We start from the raw sequence: 16,251 nt of genomic DNA on the forward strand, positions 1-16,251 counted from the left end.
TGCATTTGTTTGGGTTGCTTTAAGTACTATTTGGAATAAATATGCTCTTGCTTGTGTTTGTTGGATCGGAGCATGGAAATTACTATCATGGACTAGAATTCCAGAAAGAGAGATGATAATTGGTTAGGTAGAAGACGTAGAGGATTTCGGTTCCCAAATCATAAGTGGCTAGAAAAAGTTTTTTAGAGAATGTGAATTCAGGAAAGTAAGTGCAACACTTGAATAAAAACAATAGATGTGTCCTTTAAAATTCAGTCTTTAATCAACTTTTTAATTCAAATAATATTATTTAATTAAACTTTAATTAAAATATATCCTTAATTTGTAACATATTATGCAATTTTTTTTGCATTAAATGTGTTTGTTAACTTGAATGTCTTCGGTATTCTTTTATTTTCAAAGTCTGTTTGAAGCTTGGTTATTCATTGTATTTAGTGTCAGTAACAGATGAATTACATTGAACTTTGAATTACTAATCTCTGATTTATACAAACATGACAAAGATTCTTCTAACACAAGCAATAGCAACCATGAAAACGAAAAAAATAAATATTAAGAAAAAACATGCTAAGTTCAGTACACTTAATCTAAGAAAAGCACTAGTTATTCGTTAAGAAATGGTGGTATACATGAAAATGTCCAAGGAGATTAATAACCTTATTATGTGATCCTATTCCCTATTACAAAGCCTCCTTAGTACTTAAAACATCAGAAAAATGAAAAATCTTGAAAAGCTTTCATCTCTATTTCAAAGGATCACCACAGAGAAAAGGTATATGGATCCTTTTAGAAATATAGATATCTAAATTCAACGAAATTTCTAGTCTACGCTTACATTAGGATACAAAAACAGAACACTTGCAGCACCACAAAAATGCACTCATGGTTTACCTACGAAATCAAACAGCATGCCAGTGTTGCCAACTCGCTTTTCTCTCTATTCTTTTTCTCCGTTTAATTTTTTTCCCTTCCCTTCAATCCATTCCCAACTTGATCCATCAAGAGTTTTGGATAAAAAGCAGTTCAATGAATTCATGCAAATCCCTGTTATAATTTGTTATATTGCAATTACCTGCACAGACATACACACACACCCCACCAAAAAACAAAAGGAAACAACAAAAGTTATGGTAGAGGTAGAGGGAACAAAAATTTAGATTTAATTACTCTATTAGTCCTTATAGTTTCATCAAATTTTCAATTAGGTCCTATACTTTTTTTTTTCAATTGGGTTCCTACACTGCTTTTAATTTTGTAATTAGATCATTTTCATATAAAAAACGTTAAAATTAACAAAATATTTCTCTCAAAATACATGTAGTCAAAGATCTAGTTAGGTTTTTAATTATGAATACTTTCAATTTGCAACGAAATATTCACTTAACTCTCATTTTTTACACTATAAAGGACCTAATTATAAAATTAAAAGCAGTGTAGGGACCCAATTGAAAGGAAAAAAAGTATAGGGACCTAATTGAAAATTTAGTGAAACTATGAAGACCAACAGAGTAATTAAACAAAAAATTTACAAAGAGAGAAATAATATAGTTAAATTTTGCACATAAGGAAAAAGAAAAAAAAATTGAATTAAGCAACCTAAGAAATAATAAAGCAAAGCTTCTAAGAACTGAACAAGAAGCCATACCCTAATAGCACACATCTCCCCAAGAAAAAGAATTTTTGAGGCCACAGCTACTATCAATGTATATGTATAAAATAACTACCGTAAAACTATTTCTCATAGTTTAACAATGAAGCACAAAATAATTACAAATTTCATATGAATTTTGGGGAACTATATGTAAGCATTCATCAAATTAGGTGAATATTGATTATTGATCACTGTTAACAAAATTACCATATTATTATGCAGCTACTTTCTTTGACTGATCAACCTGCAAGGGCTTATCCTGCCGTCTCCTAAAAAAACAGAAAATATGATTTGAAATCAGAAACTAAAGAAGTATGCAGAGGTCATTTCATTAACTAATATCGTAAGAAAATCAGAAGACGTGTAATATAAAGCTACATATTATATCTCAAAAAAGTCACAGTCAATAACATTAAGAGCTAGTATAACTAAGTTATAAAACATACATCAGCACTGCTCTAAATGTATGTTTTATTACCATCGTTCAATCCCAACCATGTTCAGTTCCGAATGCCCTTCAAACTTCACATTCAGTTTATTGATATGCTGTGTTTTGAATCATAACCTTAGCAAATAATCAAGGAATATACTTTCTCTGCAATTTTACAAATGCCAGAGAGTATACTACATATGTGTATGATAAATTTAGTTCCATACATACAAAACATTGTGAATCAATCATTTTAATTCCAAGACTTGCCTCAGAGAAGAAATGAGAAAGCGATAATCGATCCTAGCCAAAGATGCAAAACTACCAGAGATGATCACTCTTACTGAAGCAGCATTATTCATTTGTTTTACAAAGAAACCTAATAGCATTGCAGAATGAGCTTATTGGAGTAGTCTAAGTCATAAGCCCAGTAAAGAAGTTCTTTTCATTGGACAATGTACTAGTTTTAGTTCAGTATCTCACGCTATTTTAAGTTCCGTATTATTGTTAAAAATAAGACCTTTACCATTTTATTATCAATATACAGGGAAGTGTGTCATTCACTTTATTTTAGTGCTTTCTCGAATATCTTTTGTTTAAAAATCCTAGTCTCGTTAGGAATTTCTCTACAGTCTACAATATATCTCCAAATATAAAGAGTATTTTCTTCACTCTCTTTTCATATCAGTGTAGTTCTTTCAAAAATCGCAGTTAATAATCCCAACTGATGATAAACTCCAAAAACAACCAGGTGCCTTTCACTTAGATTATCAGACAACAAACATAGACACTGGAAATATTGAAAAAAAAAATTATAATAATAAGAGAGAAATAACTGACATTTGCTTTAATAAAAAACACAAATGTTGTTATTCCGCATAAATAAAATTAAACTAACACTTAGGTAATGTATACGTCTGCAAGAACTTACCTGTCATATAATTTAGAAAGTGCCTGTGGCCTTAAATAACTATGTTTTCCAGTTTTCAATACAACTGCATTCCCGGATTCAGGTTGCCCTTCACCTTTTTCGGCTTTAGGTTTCCCTCTTGTTCTCCTTGATAACGGCTTCCAATTAGCATTGGTAAGAGAATGAGCCAGTAGATCAGCTATGTCTGTGGCCATTGCCTCAGCTTTCTTCACATATGGAAATCTTTCCTGCTTGAAGTGGTTTGACAACCATAAATACATAGACAACACTTGATGCCTAGTCTCAAGGTCCAGGAGTTCTGAATCATTCCGGGCAGAGCTTCTCGGCAAGCCCATAGCTATATTGACAGGCATATTCTGACTGAACGTCGTAGCAAATCTGAGTAAGTGGTACATAGCTTTCGGGTCTCTAATATTAACTGGGGCAAAACAGAAGTTAAAACGATCTTCTAAAGACAGTCCCTGGACCCTCTCCAGCATATTTGCAATCTTCTTTATGTGATCATATAGACACAAGAAGTATGATCCATCCAAACGGCAACTTTCACCAAACTTTTCTAGTAGCTGGCAGAACGTCAGATTAGGAAGTTGACTGGCAAATAATTCAACCTGCTCAAAGAAAGGAAACAACCCCACTTTCTTAACCTCGTCAAAAGGTTGTTTCAAACACTCGATCAAGTAATCCAAATCATCTAAATGCATGGTCGTGGCGAGACCATCGGGATAAAGGCATCCTCTCCTACCAGCTCTTCCTGCAATTTGCTTAACCTGTGATGCTGGGACGGGGACCATTTTGTCACCATTGTATTTCGAGAGGTTATTAAAAATTACCCTTCTAATGTTAAGGTTCAGGCCCATTCCCACTGCATCACTAGCTACTAGAACATCATATTCATTACTTTGATCATTGAACAAAGTAGCCTGGTGTCTACGAGTTTCTGGTGGCAAGGCACCATATATAACACAACAACGATGTTTGGTCTGTTTCTCGATGGCCAACTTAACCTCAAATATCTCTCTCCTTGAGAAGGCAACTACACAATCCCCTGATTGAATATTTTGAAGATTACCAAGTAAGGTCTTTGCTTCAACCACCAGTGGTTTGAACCTCTCATAATGTTGCTCATACAACTCATCTCCAGTGTCTTGGCAGATCTTTCGAACAATATCCAAAACACTAGGATCGCCACACAAATGTATCTCATCAGCCTTCAACCCCAAGAGTGCCCTTGTCCATGCATACCCCCTATATGGATCTGACATCATCTGAATCTCATCAATAATGGCCACATCGTACAATTCTTGCATTGACACCATTTCCACAGTACATGCAACATGATTCGAAAATGGGACGTGCTTCTTTTCTTGCCCCGTTAGTAGACTGCAATAAATGCCTTTTGCATTAACCTTATCAAAAACTTCCATAGCCAACAACCTGAGAGGACTACAATAAATGCCCTTTTTCGCATCCATAAACCGTTGCAGAGCATTATATGTTTTACCACTATTAGTCGGCCCACAATGATAAATTATCTTCCGTTTCATGGCCCGCGCAAATGGGAACCAAGTGTGAGGCTTCGTGAGGTCCGCCATCGCAACCATACCCCTGAACCTCTTGATCTCATCCGGGAAATTATCCAAACAAAACTCAACAAATATAGGAAACAAGAACTTCACAGCAGAATCACTCGGCCCTAGTGACACCAGGTACCGAGCAACATCAGCAGGGCATTTCTTCCTAAAAAAGTGGTGGAACTTGCTCGCGGCTGTGGGGAAAAAAGACAAACCAATGTAAATGGCCAGAGCCTGGTTTGAGGCCCAACCTGACTTGGCAAAGTAATTGAACACTTCCAGCAGCACTTCCCCCTCTGATCTCTCGAGCTTTGCACCCTTTTTGGCATCGCAAAGGGCACGGTACAATTCAACAGGATCTCGCAATGCGACACTTGCAAATTCCTCACTATTCTGATTATTATTATTATTATTATTATTCTCTAATTCATCCCTACCAATACTACTACTACTACTACTATTGCATTCTATAGAATCATCATCTACCTCCGAATTGCATTCATTAGTATCATCATTTTCAACAACCACGCTACCAGATAAGGAAGAAACACCATTAACTTCATTTTCAGGCTCAAAACTAACACTCTTACCAAATTCGTAATCCGATTCCGCGGCGGTGTCCTTCTCGCCGCCACCATCGCCGGCGTCGTCTGAAAACTGCCTCATGGGGAGGGTTGTTCCACCGGAAAGATTCCAACTTTGGAGGAAACGCAAGGGAAAACGAGGTTTCCTGAAGTGGGTCGAGAAACTTCGAATTGGAGCATCAAAATTTCGAAATTGTGAAGTAGAAGCGGCGCTAAAATGGTGGGTGTTGGAAAGAAGGAGAACCTTGAGCCTGTGAATGGTTCTCCTGCGTGTGCACAAGTTGAAGAGAGTTGTTGCCATGGAAGAACTGAAGAACAATCAATTCAGACAAGGTTCAAACGGGAAAGAATGGGTTGCGGAGGTTTTAGAGAAATGAGAACTGGTGAAGGAAAGTGAATAGAGGGAAACGTCTGGTCAAAGGGTTTTTCTTTTATTTATTTATTTTTTTTCTTTCTTTTTTTGGGACAAAATGTTAGGGTTAAACGAAACTCTCTCTTTCTCTCCTCTATTTTTATTTTGTTGATTAGTATTATGTCTAAAAATGTTTACAAAACTTAGAAAAAAGAGTTAAAAATTAATATTTAATTTTAAAAATATAAAAATAAATAATTATTAAATATTTAAAATTTATCATAAAAAATAAATTAAATAAAAAAATTAGACATCAAATTATAAATATCATAGAATTTACTTTTTATTTTATTAATGTCTGTTTTTTATAGTATGAGAGAATCTATAGAAGACACTAATCGATGGATTTAGATTCTCTAAAGTTTGAATTTTACTTTAAAAAGTAAAGTGTGATCTCTCACCATTAATTTTATAGGTGGGACCAATAATAAGGCCCAGTTTGGGTAACCAACTTAATTAAGCTCTTTTTGATAAAATAACTTAAACATTAAATGACTCTGTTAGAAGTAACTTATAAATAAGTTATTTTGTGTTTGGATTTTTAACTCTAAAAGTGCTTATTTTATAGAAATATAATGAAAAGTAGAAGTATTATGAGAGAAGTAATTTTTTTAACTTCTCTATAAGCTCCAAAATAGCTTCTTAGAAAGTTGCAATTTAGTTTTGAAAATTGCACCAGACATTAATACTACCACTTTTTATAAGTCAAAAGTTAAAAAAAGCTACTTATAGAGTTTCCCAAACGGGCCCTAAATATGAAAGAAAAATTATTCAAGAATAGAAGATCATACTTTACTCTTTAAAGTGAAATTCAAACTTTAGAGGATTCAAATCCCTAGTCGATACTCATGTTAGGAGTCAGGGCCGGATCTAATTAGATCTAAAAGGTTATTGGATTAATTTTAATTCGACCAAAAAGTGACTTGAAATAAATTAGATCGACTCAATGTAAAATTAGTATATATATATTTAAAAATTTTATATAGAGTAATTACTCAAATTAGTTTTTACAAATTTTAAATTCGGATATTTTAGTCTTTCTGTTAGCGCCGTTAATAAATAAGAAAAATAACAGAAAGACTAACGTTATCTTTTAATGACATATTTGATTAATTTATTTTTTTGAGACAAAAATGAAAATCGAGATATTTTTCAGAAATTATTTTACCTATTAACTCGTAAATCAATGATTCTGGAGTTCTAAATATAAATCAGTACACGCACTAAAGGGTGTTTGGACATGTTCCCGTTACTTCTTCGACAGTCACCAACATAAGAACATGTGAAAAGTAAAATACCAAATTCACAACTAAAGGATAATTCATGCTAACAAATACGCCTAAAAATATTCTCAACACACTAACAGGAAAACTTTGGCTCTTTAGTCTCTCTTTAGAAAATTATTAAATAAACATAAAGCCTAAAAAAGCCCAACTTTCTTAATTAACCATTTATGGTATTACTCTTATTTGTCAATATGATAAATCATTTTTTTTTCTAATTAAAACGGATAATAATGAATGGTGAATTAGGTAAAACTTGGTGCAGATACATTGAGCAAATCTAAAGATGAGATGAAATGAGAGATGTTCAATCTGAAGAAAATATACATCTCACAATTTCATCTTTAAATTTGCCAACCACATCATAAACCAAGTTCAACTTGATGCATGGTAACATTGTCCTAATAAGTATAGCTCAAAGAGTATCTCAACAAAAATCTAAATAGTACAACAATATTTGAAAGATAATTAGATTTCTTCATCTCATCTGACAAAGACAACTGATGCTTGAATTAATTAGCAGGAAATTTGAGTTCATGTGCACCATCCATCTGCCACATGATATGCAACATAGTAACATTGACTTGCACATTTTTCATTTCACAATTGACTTGCAAGAAATATAATGCGGAGAATATAGGATAACAGAGGCAGTGTAGAAAGTAATGCAAGTAGTTTACTTGATTTGACTGTCAACAAAGTCAGAATTTGTTTGGAAATCCCAAAATTGTCCCTGGAAGCAAAGCAGGCTCAGTGTTCATTCTTTAGAACAGTAATTGTTACAAAAGCCGTTTTCAACAGGTGCCTCCAATACATCTGAAATGAACTTAATTAAAGAACAAAGCCCTCCCAAGAAGTTGTGATCAATGGCACCTTTTGCATCCGCCACATGTGCAAAGTCAACAAGTTTAACAAGAGCACCTGAACTACTACTTCCTTTCATCAGAGATTCCCTTTCATATACCATGAGGACAGAACAAGAATAGAAATGAAAAATAGTTTGAACCTCAAACCATTTCTTAAGTTCCAGTAGCTGTTCCAAAATTCCAGAAGGTCCACCAAAAACCTTAGACGCAAAAGAACAATCTGGGTGTATGTTATCATTTGAAGACACGTTGGAAGAAACAAACCTACTCAATACCAATTTGGCATCGTTGGCAGCTAGGTTTTGAAGAAACTTCCTGCCCGGCTGCCAGACCGATGCATCTTTGGAGGAGGTCACTAACTTCAATCCTGATATTCTAAAACCCAATGTCAGGCTAGAGGATTCTCTATCCTTTTTTAAACACTTTTCAATGTAGGACTCAGAAGCTTGCGGATCCCAAGTCCTAGAACCAATTTTGATATCCATTACAGATGGGCTCTGGTAACTGGAGACAACATCTTCCAAAACAAGATGGGGTTGTAAGCCAGAGCCATCAGATGCATTGATAGCCTTAGTACCACGAAAAATGGGGAAGTATCTGCGAATGTTGTCGGGGACCCTGGGATCAGAAGACAGGGAGGTATAAAATGCAATTTCTTTGGAACCACGTTCATCATTTTGAAGAGGCTTGTAGAAGTTTCCAGAATCGTCTATTAGGGGGCCAAGGACACCATCTTTGGCTTGATGACCAGCAACTTGGTGCTCTGGGATCTTAAACATTTTCCTGTTGATAATGGTAACAAACCTCAGATACAATCACAAAACATTAACATGCGATTTCCAAGCAGCAATTGTTTCATAAACAAAGTTCTCATTATGACACAACCCTAGACAATGAGAGTGGGACCAGAAAACCCCACCATCTTAAAAAATCCCATAGGGACATGTGGTAGAGTTAGCAACAACAAAGTATTGCTCATTAGGTAGCATGATGATCATTTATATATATAAATAAATAGAAACCATAAACTTGGTAAATCTCAAATTAATCAATATAACAACCTATGAAATGGGCCGACACTTTCCCATCCCATCCCAAGCATGCTAATGCAAGCTTGTCCATCAAAATGACATAGAGAACAGAAGCATCAAAATACTGTTTATTGATGCAGTTCACTAGCAAGTGCAATCAGCATCAACGACAACTAGTATTCAATTATCCTTAATTCCTTAGTCCCAAGATCTATGAGAATAATCAGAATATCACGGCTGTAATATACGGTTGCCTTGGAAAAAACTAATGAAAATCAAGCTTAGCATAGGGTGCAAGGAAGACGAAGCAAACATGTACAACTTGGAGGAGAATATATTTGGGAACATGACAAAGTGCTTAAAGCAAATCCTTCTGTTGCTGGGGACTGATAAAAATATTATTCCCCAGATGCTAGAAGTTTGCTTTATCATTCTATTTTTGTTTTTGTTCTAGTTTCTCTAGATACTGAGAATAAGAGCACTCGTATTCAGGAACTACCCTTGAACTGTCTCAATATTTATACAGAGAATAATTTTCATGCAACATTTGTGATAGACATTTAGTTTCTGAAAATAGTCTTCACTGCCTTTAAGAAAGAAGCTTTATTAGAGAAACTAGTTTTCACAGAGGCATTAAAGGCATTAAAGCATGAAATGCTTGCCATTTTATTATTAGAAAGGGAATAAAAAGGGAGGAAACACAGAGAAACACAAAATGAGACATCTTAATATATGTAAATTTGAGAAACATAAAAGAAACAAAATATGATTAGAAAGGAATAATTGCAGCACACACACACACACACACACACACACACACAATGGGACCTCTTATATATTTTGAAGGGGGGAGATTAGAAAGGAAAAGCTACAGATAGAACGATTTAGATGCATAGCGAATGGGAAAAAAATTAAAAAGGGTGGAAAAAATATAAAATATACAGAGAAAGCAATGTAAAGAGGGGTTCAATATCATCAACCATGTTAACAAATAGACCTCCAATCAGATCATGTAGAGTTTAACCATTATCCATACTTTTTTCTTTTTAATATATTCTGGTGGTAAAACTGAGGCAAAGTGAATGTAAGTCACTCTCAAGAAATACCTGATAGAAGTGGGGATTTAAGTCAATAGGTTCGTAATTTACATACAAACAACATCCAATAAAAAAAAGCAAGCCACCATGTACTGGTGTTTGAATCTGATGCACACAAGCCAAGGAGATAACATTACATCAAATCATGAATCAGTGGAAAATTAATATTATTATTATCACAAGTCATGACTCTATTTGGAAATACCAAACTATGCAAGAAGCAAACATCAAAGTAAAGCAAATTATGCAGGCAGGCATGTCGAATGTTACTACTGAGGATGATATGATAAAAGAAAAATGAGGCATCACATAGATCCTTCAAAATGAATAACTTCAGAAACAATAAATTTCTAAAACTAACTTGCCTCAAATCTTAAGCAAAATCTTTCTAAAATGTCAGACTTGTTTTTTCACTTATTTATTTTGTGATAATCCAACTAATTCATTATATTCTTGTACCAAACTTGTCATAACACAGGAGCTTCACATTGTTTTGGTTACTATTTCTTACTTAAAAAAGATAGAAACATATATCTTTTGGTACACTTAAAAGAAAGGATTTTACTCTATCCATGCATTAGTTAGAACAGACTGCTACATACTAATCGTTCAATTTATCAATTAATAACAAAAATACCGAACAAAAATTTTCTGACAATTTTTTCAATAACCAAACTAATAAATAAATTAGTGGCATCAGAATGAATGAAGAGTGATCTTCAAGTTCTTTCCAAGCTACAGCATTTTCGCTGTAACACCTTTATCACATGGTATTCAGGAAATAAAGATTTCAGGTTTATACAGCATAATATGCAGCACAAGCTTCAATTGTGAAGCACAAAACCCTAATTTTGAAATGTTTCTTTTCTAGCCATCCTTTGAGCTTATACATAAGATTCGTTAATTAAAATCTTCCCAGAAGAAACCATAAAAACACATTAATCTTTCTCCTTTTCTGTTAGAAACCCACATTAGGGAAAGTATATAGACAAAACTCACCTTAAAATTAAGAGAGACAGATCCCCAGGTGACTATCTCTGTGAATTTTAGAAAAAATCTAAGCAGAAATCTGCAAATAAATAAATAAATAAACACACACACTGAAATCAGCTCACCAGAAAATAAAAAATAGAAAGTTTCAAAACCTGAGCTACTTAGCCCAATTACCTGAATCAGAAGGCTCTTTACCGCATTGCCTTAGAAGATTTGTTGACGGAGGTTGCAATGTTGAATACTTCTCTTCGTTGAAAACACAAAAGAGGATCATAGTTAATGATTGAATCGTATTGCTATCAATTTATCAAGTAACAAGCATTTGAATCTAAGATCATAGTCCAATATGCAGCGAAGGAGCTACATGCATTTTGTTTTTCCTTTTCTTCTTTTTCGATTATTTTCTGATTTACGCGTAGAAATGCAAGAAAAAACAATGCTAGTAATGAGTGCCTGAATGTTAATGCAAAAAGAGAAAAAGAAAGATCGCAGAGGTAATGAAGATTAAGTAGAAAGTGATTACGGCAAAAATTGCAGAGGGAGAAAGTTCTCCGTCACAGAGAAACTAAGAATGAGAATGACAACGTGACTGTGAAAGGTGCGAGATGCGTCGGTATAAAGCCAAAAGCCGAAAACACGCCAAGGGCAAAATGGGGATTTCACGCATCCACCTTTTGTGGTTTGGTCTGAGTCAAACGTTTGACTCTCAATTTTATAATTTAGAATATGAACACCACACTCTTTTGCTTTGCGTCGCAAAAAGAAAGAGAACCTCAACGGTCAACACTGTTGCGTAGTAAAAAGAAAAGTGTTAGTTGAATTGAGATGCATGATATCGAGGGGAACACACATGTCTGGATGCCAAATTTCATTTTAATTTAAAGCCTTTCCGTCAAGATTAGCAACCAATTGAGGCTGATGGGTTGCTGGCAACACTCAACGACGACGAGCTGGTGGTCGGCGGCGGCAACGGGCTGGTGGCAAGGAGGTGAGAGCAACAGAGAGACCCGGAGATCCGGTGAGAGACCACGCGACGGTGAGAGCTTCCAAACCCGAAGCCGTGAGTGGTGGTGAGTGCTTCCAAAGAAACACTTTACTTCATAATAATTGGAGGAATACCCAACCGGTCCCGTTAAATTTTTTTTTGAAGGATTACAAGGTTTTTAAAAAAATATTATTTTAATTTTTGATATTTAATTTTATGAGAATAATTAATTTCTGTATCAATGATTTTTTTAAAAATATATTTATATAAAATATTAATTATTAATATATTTTTTATTTAATTTTTAAAAATAAAAATAATTTAAAAATTATAAATATTTTTTAGTTTTACTTGTACATGATAAATTAATTAATATATTTAAAAAAATAATAAAAAATAAAAATAAAAACTAAATGACATTGATAATTATTTTTAAAAGACAACAAATTTTTAATAAAAAAATTATTAATTTTAATTTTTAATAGATAAATTAATAATTTAATATGTTAAATAGGATTATTTTATTAATATCAATAAAAAATATTAACAAAAAAACTAATCAGCCTTATAAAAATAAAAATTAAAAATTAAAAAAATTATTTTTTATTAAGAATTTAATTATTTTTTAAAATAATTATCAGAGCTGTTTTTTCTCTAATAATTCATAATAAGTATTTTTTTTCCACTTAATACTCATAGGGGTAAGATGGGCATCTCCTATGGCATCGCTGTGGGAGCGCACGTGAGGAAGGAACAGGGGTGTGCATAGAAGAGAATGAATTTTCTTAATTTTTTTTTAATAATTAAAAGAGTAAAGTGTGATTTTTTATTATTAGTTTTATAAGTGAGACTAAAAATAAATATAAATGAGAACAATGAAGGGTTAAAGATTACAATTTACGTTCTCAATTTTTTTTAACATTTGAGATGATTCATTCCCTACATGAAACAAGCCGTTGGAATAGATACTTGAGTAGATTCGAATCCATTCTTAATATTTTATTAGATCTATTTTAAGAATAATTCGACTCTATATCAATCTGAAATAAATTAAGTTATATCGAATCAATATTTATATAAAATATAATTAGGACGGATTTATGTAAATTTATATAATAAATAAAACATAATTTTTTAAAATTAAATTTGATAAATATTATATACATTTATGTAAAAAATAAATTATTTTAAAAATAAAATGATATTTATAATATAAAATATTAATTAAAAATTAAAAAATATATATAAAATCTGTATTTTAGTTTTATAATATAACTTCTGGCCAAATTCACTCGACTCGAAGCACAGTTTAAATTCAATACGAAAATGATATTGGATTAAAAATGACAAACTCAAATTAATTTCAATTTATCAAGTGATTAACTCACTTATTTGTTTAAATAAGTGTTTATTATTCAAATCTTGATTTGTATATATAACAATTCTTTGACAAACAACAAATTCTTAAATAAAATATACTTCCGTTAAAATGTTAAGCAACTCAATATCACTCAAGTAACGTCCCAAATTTATAAAGATCTGACTATTTACATAAACACAAAATCGCATTACTGGTACTTTTTATATGTAAAGAAATATAATCTTCCAAAATGCTGCATTTATTACAGTAAATTGATGTTTAGAATCTACTTGCAAACATTAGAACTCATGGTATCAACACAATAGAACCTGAGGTCTTCCAACTCTCAATGTCTTCATGCGCTTTTGCTGCCTCAGACAAAGGGTAAGTATGGTGAACCCGCACCTTCAAGACACCGGAAGAAACCTTGGCAAACACCTCTGCAGCAGCCTCCAATAGCTCGTCAAGAACAGTGCTTTTGTAGCCAGGGAAGCCAATGGAACTGGATCAGGTCTACCTGATGACTGCCCAAAACTTATCATGTAACGTCTAAGCTTCAAGCATTCTAAAGATCCCTGGTTTATAGTATCGGAAAGTTTAGTCATTTACATGCTGATTAAAGAACAAAAAATCAAGAGTTGATTATAAAATTATGTACTAAAACAACTCATTTATAATGTAAATGTTCATTATTTATTGTACTGTACTTAACATTATATAGTGGTTAAATGTGGAAGGAAAATTCCTAATGAATTTAATGTAATCAGTCGTGAAATATAAATATCTATTTTCAAGTAATCATGTTTTGCAAATCAGGTGGCTTTCATATAATTATGAATCCATACCTAAATTAGAAAATAAGGTGGCCTTCATCAATATGATCTTGGAATTTATTTGAAGATTTGGCATAATAATCACTACATACTTGATATCTAGGATCTCCTTGTTATTTGTTAAATTTAAAAAAAATAAAAATAAAAATGGATGATTTGATGCATTAATCTACTGCCATTTCTGGATAATCAATGATCAAAACAGAAAGAATACAAAGTAATAAACTCCTAATGAAATTAATGGCTTTGATCTTTGTCACTGTCACTTTGTGGTACATCCTTGGATACAAAATCCAAGTAAAAATAAAAAGAAGAGAGGGAAGGAAAGCAATATAAAGTAATTCTATCTCTCTCGTACTCAACCATCTAATTTTGAAATTTCAATATAGCACAGAATAGGTTTACCTGAAATGTATCCTTTCCTACAGAATCATAGACTACTTCAACTCCGTTGCCTGATGTTATCTGGTTGACACGAGCAACAAAATCCTCTTCTGTATAGATTATAACATGATGACAACCATCCTCCCTAGCTTGGGCCGCTTTCACTTTATTGGATATGGTTCCAATAACAGTTGCACCGAGAGCATTAGCCCACTGGCATAACAAAGATCCAATTCCACCAGCTGCTGCATGAACGAGAATTGTGTTTATATTAGTCTGTGTTTATCACCATGCTGAAGCAAAATTAAAAATGTGTTGGTTTTAGGATGAAGCTTGATTTTAGCACTTAATAGATAACATAGTCAGCTATCATATTCCCTCTAGTTTTCAACACTGCATATGCCTCCATTACTTTATTTGAAAAACATTACACTAACTCCCTTATTCCTAAAATCATTTCTTTTAAGAATTAAAAAATATATAAAATGACTAAATCAAAACACTGCTCATATGTCACTCAGCACTCAAATGCAAATAACTCCAATATATAGCAAGAGACCTCGCTTGATTGAATTCATTATTATAGAATATTTTTCATTCCATAAAACATGCTCGTTAGAAAATTTGTCATTGAAGGTGTGTGCATTGCGCTACAACAGAAAAAATATCACCACATAGAATAATTTGGTAGAAGTAAATCAAATTAACTAACCCGGAGTGTAGGGGAAAGAAGGGGCTTCATAAACTCCTGTGCGAAAGTACACATCAATGAAGTTAACCCCAATTGCTTTGTGTTTCACACGAACCTCACCTTCTTTAGGCTCTCCAATTTCCACATCCTCCCACTTCAGAACCTGTAATCAATTGGTAACAACAAAAGTACTTAACAGAACCATGAAACAAACCTCAGAAGCACCATCCTTATCTTCAATAACTCAACAATTCATAATCAAGATTAAATATGGCGACTTTCAATCTATTTGTGCATGACTTGCATTAAGGAATCATAGAAACAAAAAGCATCACTTTTTTAGAGCGAGTTTGAGATAATGATATAAGCATCCTGTGGTCAACTGTTTGCCCTTAAGTGGATGATTCATGGCGAAGGGATTGGTCAATGTGTTCGGCCATGGATAACCATGGAAACCACTCGACAAGAAAACAAACAAACACAATATATTCTTTGATATCATATATTAAGACCATCTTTGGGAACCTATAAAATAGTTAAAAAATTTCTTATAAGTGTATATAATATTTTGAAGCTTATGATTATAAGCAAAAGCAAATTATACTACTTAGAATCAGCTTCTTCATACATTTCAAACACAATAGTTATCATAAAATCACTTGTCATAACAAACATAAATTGACTGTCACATAATCGATTATTATAAAAGCGTGATTATACAAATAAGAATTATCCAAATAAGTTTAATTTTTCAGTGTTACCAATCACACCCTAAAATTGAGTAAACCTAACTAAACTGCAAGACTTAGATTTAACCTACTTGATTGAGCTGATTCTAAACCAAAGGACGCATGTTCATAGTTGATAATCATAAATCATAATGTCATTATTTAAAAAGTAACTGAAGATAATAATAATTGTATCATGAGATTTTAAGTAATAAAATGAGTTAATGATTGTAAAGTAGATAAAATGAAAACAAGAATTAAGAGAGAGAGAGAGAGAGACCTGAGGGGCACCAATTTGATGAACTCTGATAGTTTTGACCAGTGGCGGAGCTTGAAATAAAATTTGGGGGGTCAGATAGAAGATAATTGTCAAGATATTTTTTATATGGACCCTGTTTAAGATAAGTTCGTCTAACCTCAT

At 32.9% G+C, this 16,251-nt stretch overlaps 2 protein-coding genes and 1 pseudogene across 2 annotated transcripts; all 3 read right to left on the reverse strand.

The window, feature by feature from the left end:
- Positions 1-571: 571 nt before the first annotated feature.
- Positions 572-5,560, reverse strand: LOC130946794 (DExH-box ATP-dependent RNA helicase DExH18, mitochondrial). Its single transcript, XM_057875641.1, has 3 exons — positions 3,013-5,560; positions 1,859-1,920; positions 572-1,072 (listed from the first exon to the last, which is right to left on the reverse strand). Exons 1-2 carry the CDS (start codon positions 5,466-5,468, stop codon positions 1,866-1,868), a joined length of 2,511 nt encoding a protein of 836 aa, XP_057731624.1. The 5' UTR covers positions 5,469-5,560; the 3' UTR covers positions 572-1,072; positions 1,859-1,865.
- Positions 5,561-7,092: 1,532 nt separating this feature from the next.
- On the reverse strand, positions 7,093-11,601 carry LOC130943655 (inositol polyphosphate multikinase beta-like). Its single transcript, XM_057871629.1, has 4 exons — positions 11,373-11,601; positions 11,024-11,090; positions 10,856-10,925; positions 7,093-8,511 (listed from the first exon to the last, which is right to left on the reverse strand). Exon 4 carries the CDS (start codon positions 8,505-8,507, stop codon positions 7,620-7,622), a length of 888 nt encoding a protein of 295 aa, XP_057727612.1. The 5' UTR covers positions 8,508-8,511; positions 10,856-10,925; positions 11,024-11,090; positions 11,373-11,601; the 3' UTR covers positions 7,093-7,619.
- Positions 11,602-13,498: 1,897 nt separating this feature from the next.
- Positions 13,499-16,251, reverse strand: LOC130946075 (uncharacterized; annotated as a pseudogene).

The sequence above is a fragment of the Arachis stenosperma genome, chromosome 8 (assembly GCF_014773155.1).
Source record: "Arachis stenosperma cultivar V10309 chromosome 8, arast.V10309.gnm1.PFL2, whole genome shotgun sequence".
Lineage (NCBI taxonomy): Eukaryota > Viridiplantae > Streptophyta > Magnoliopsida > Fabales > Fabaceae > Arachis > Arachis stenosperma.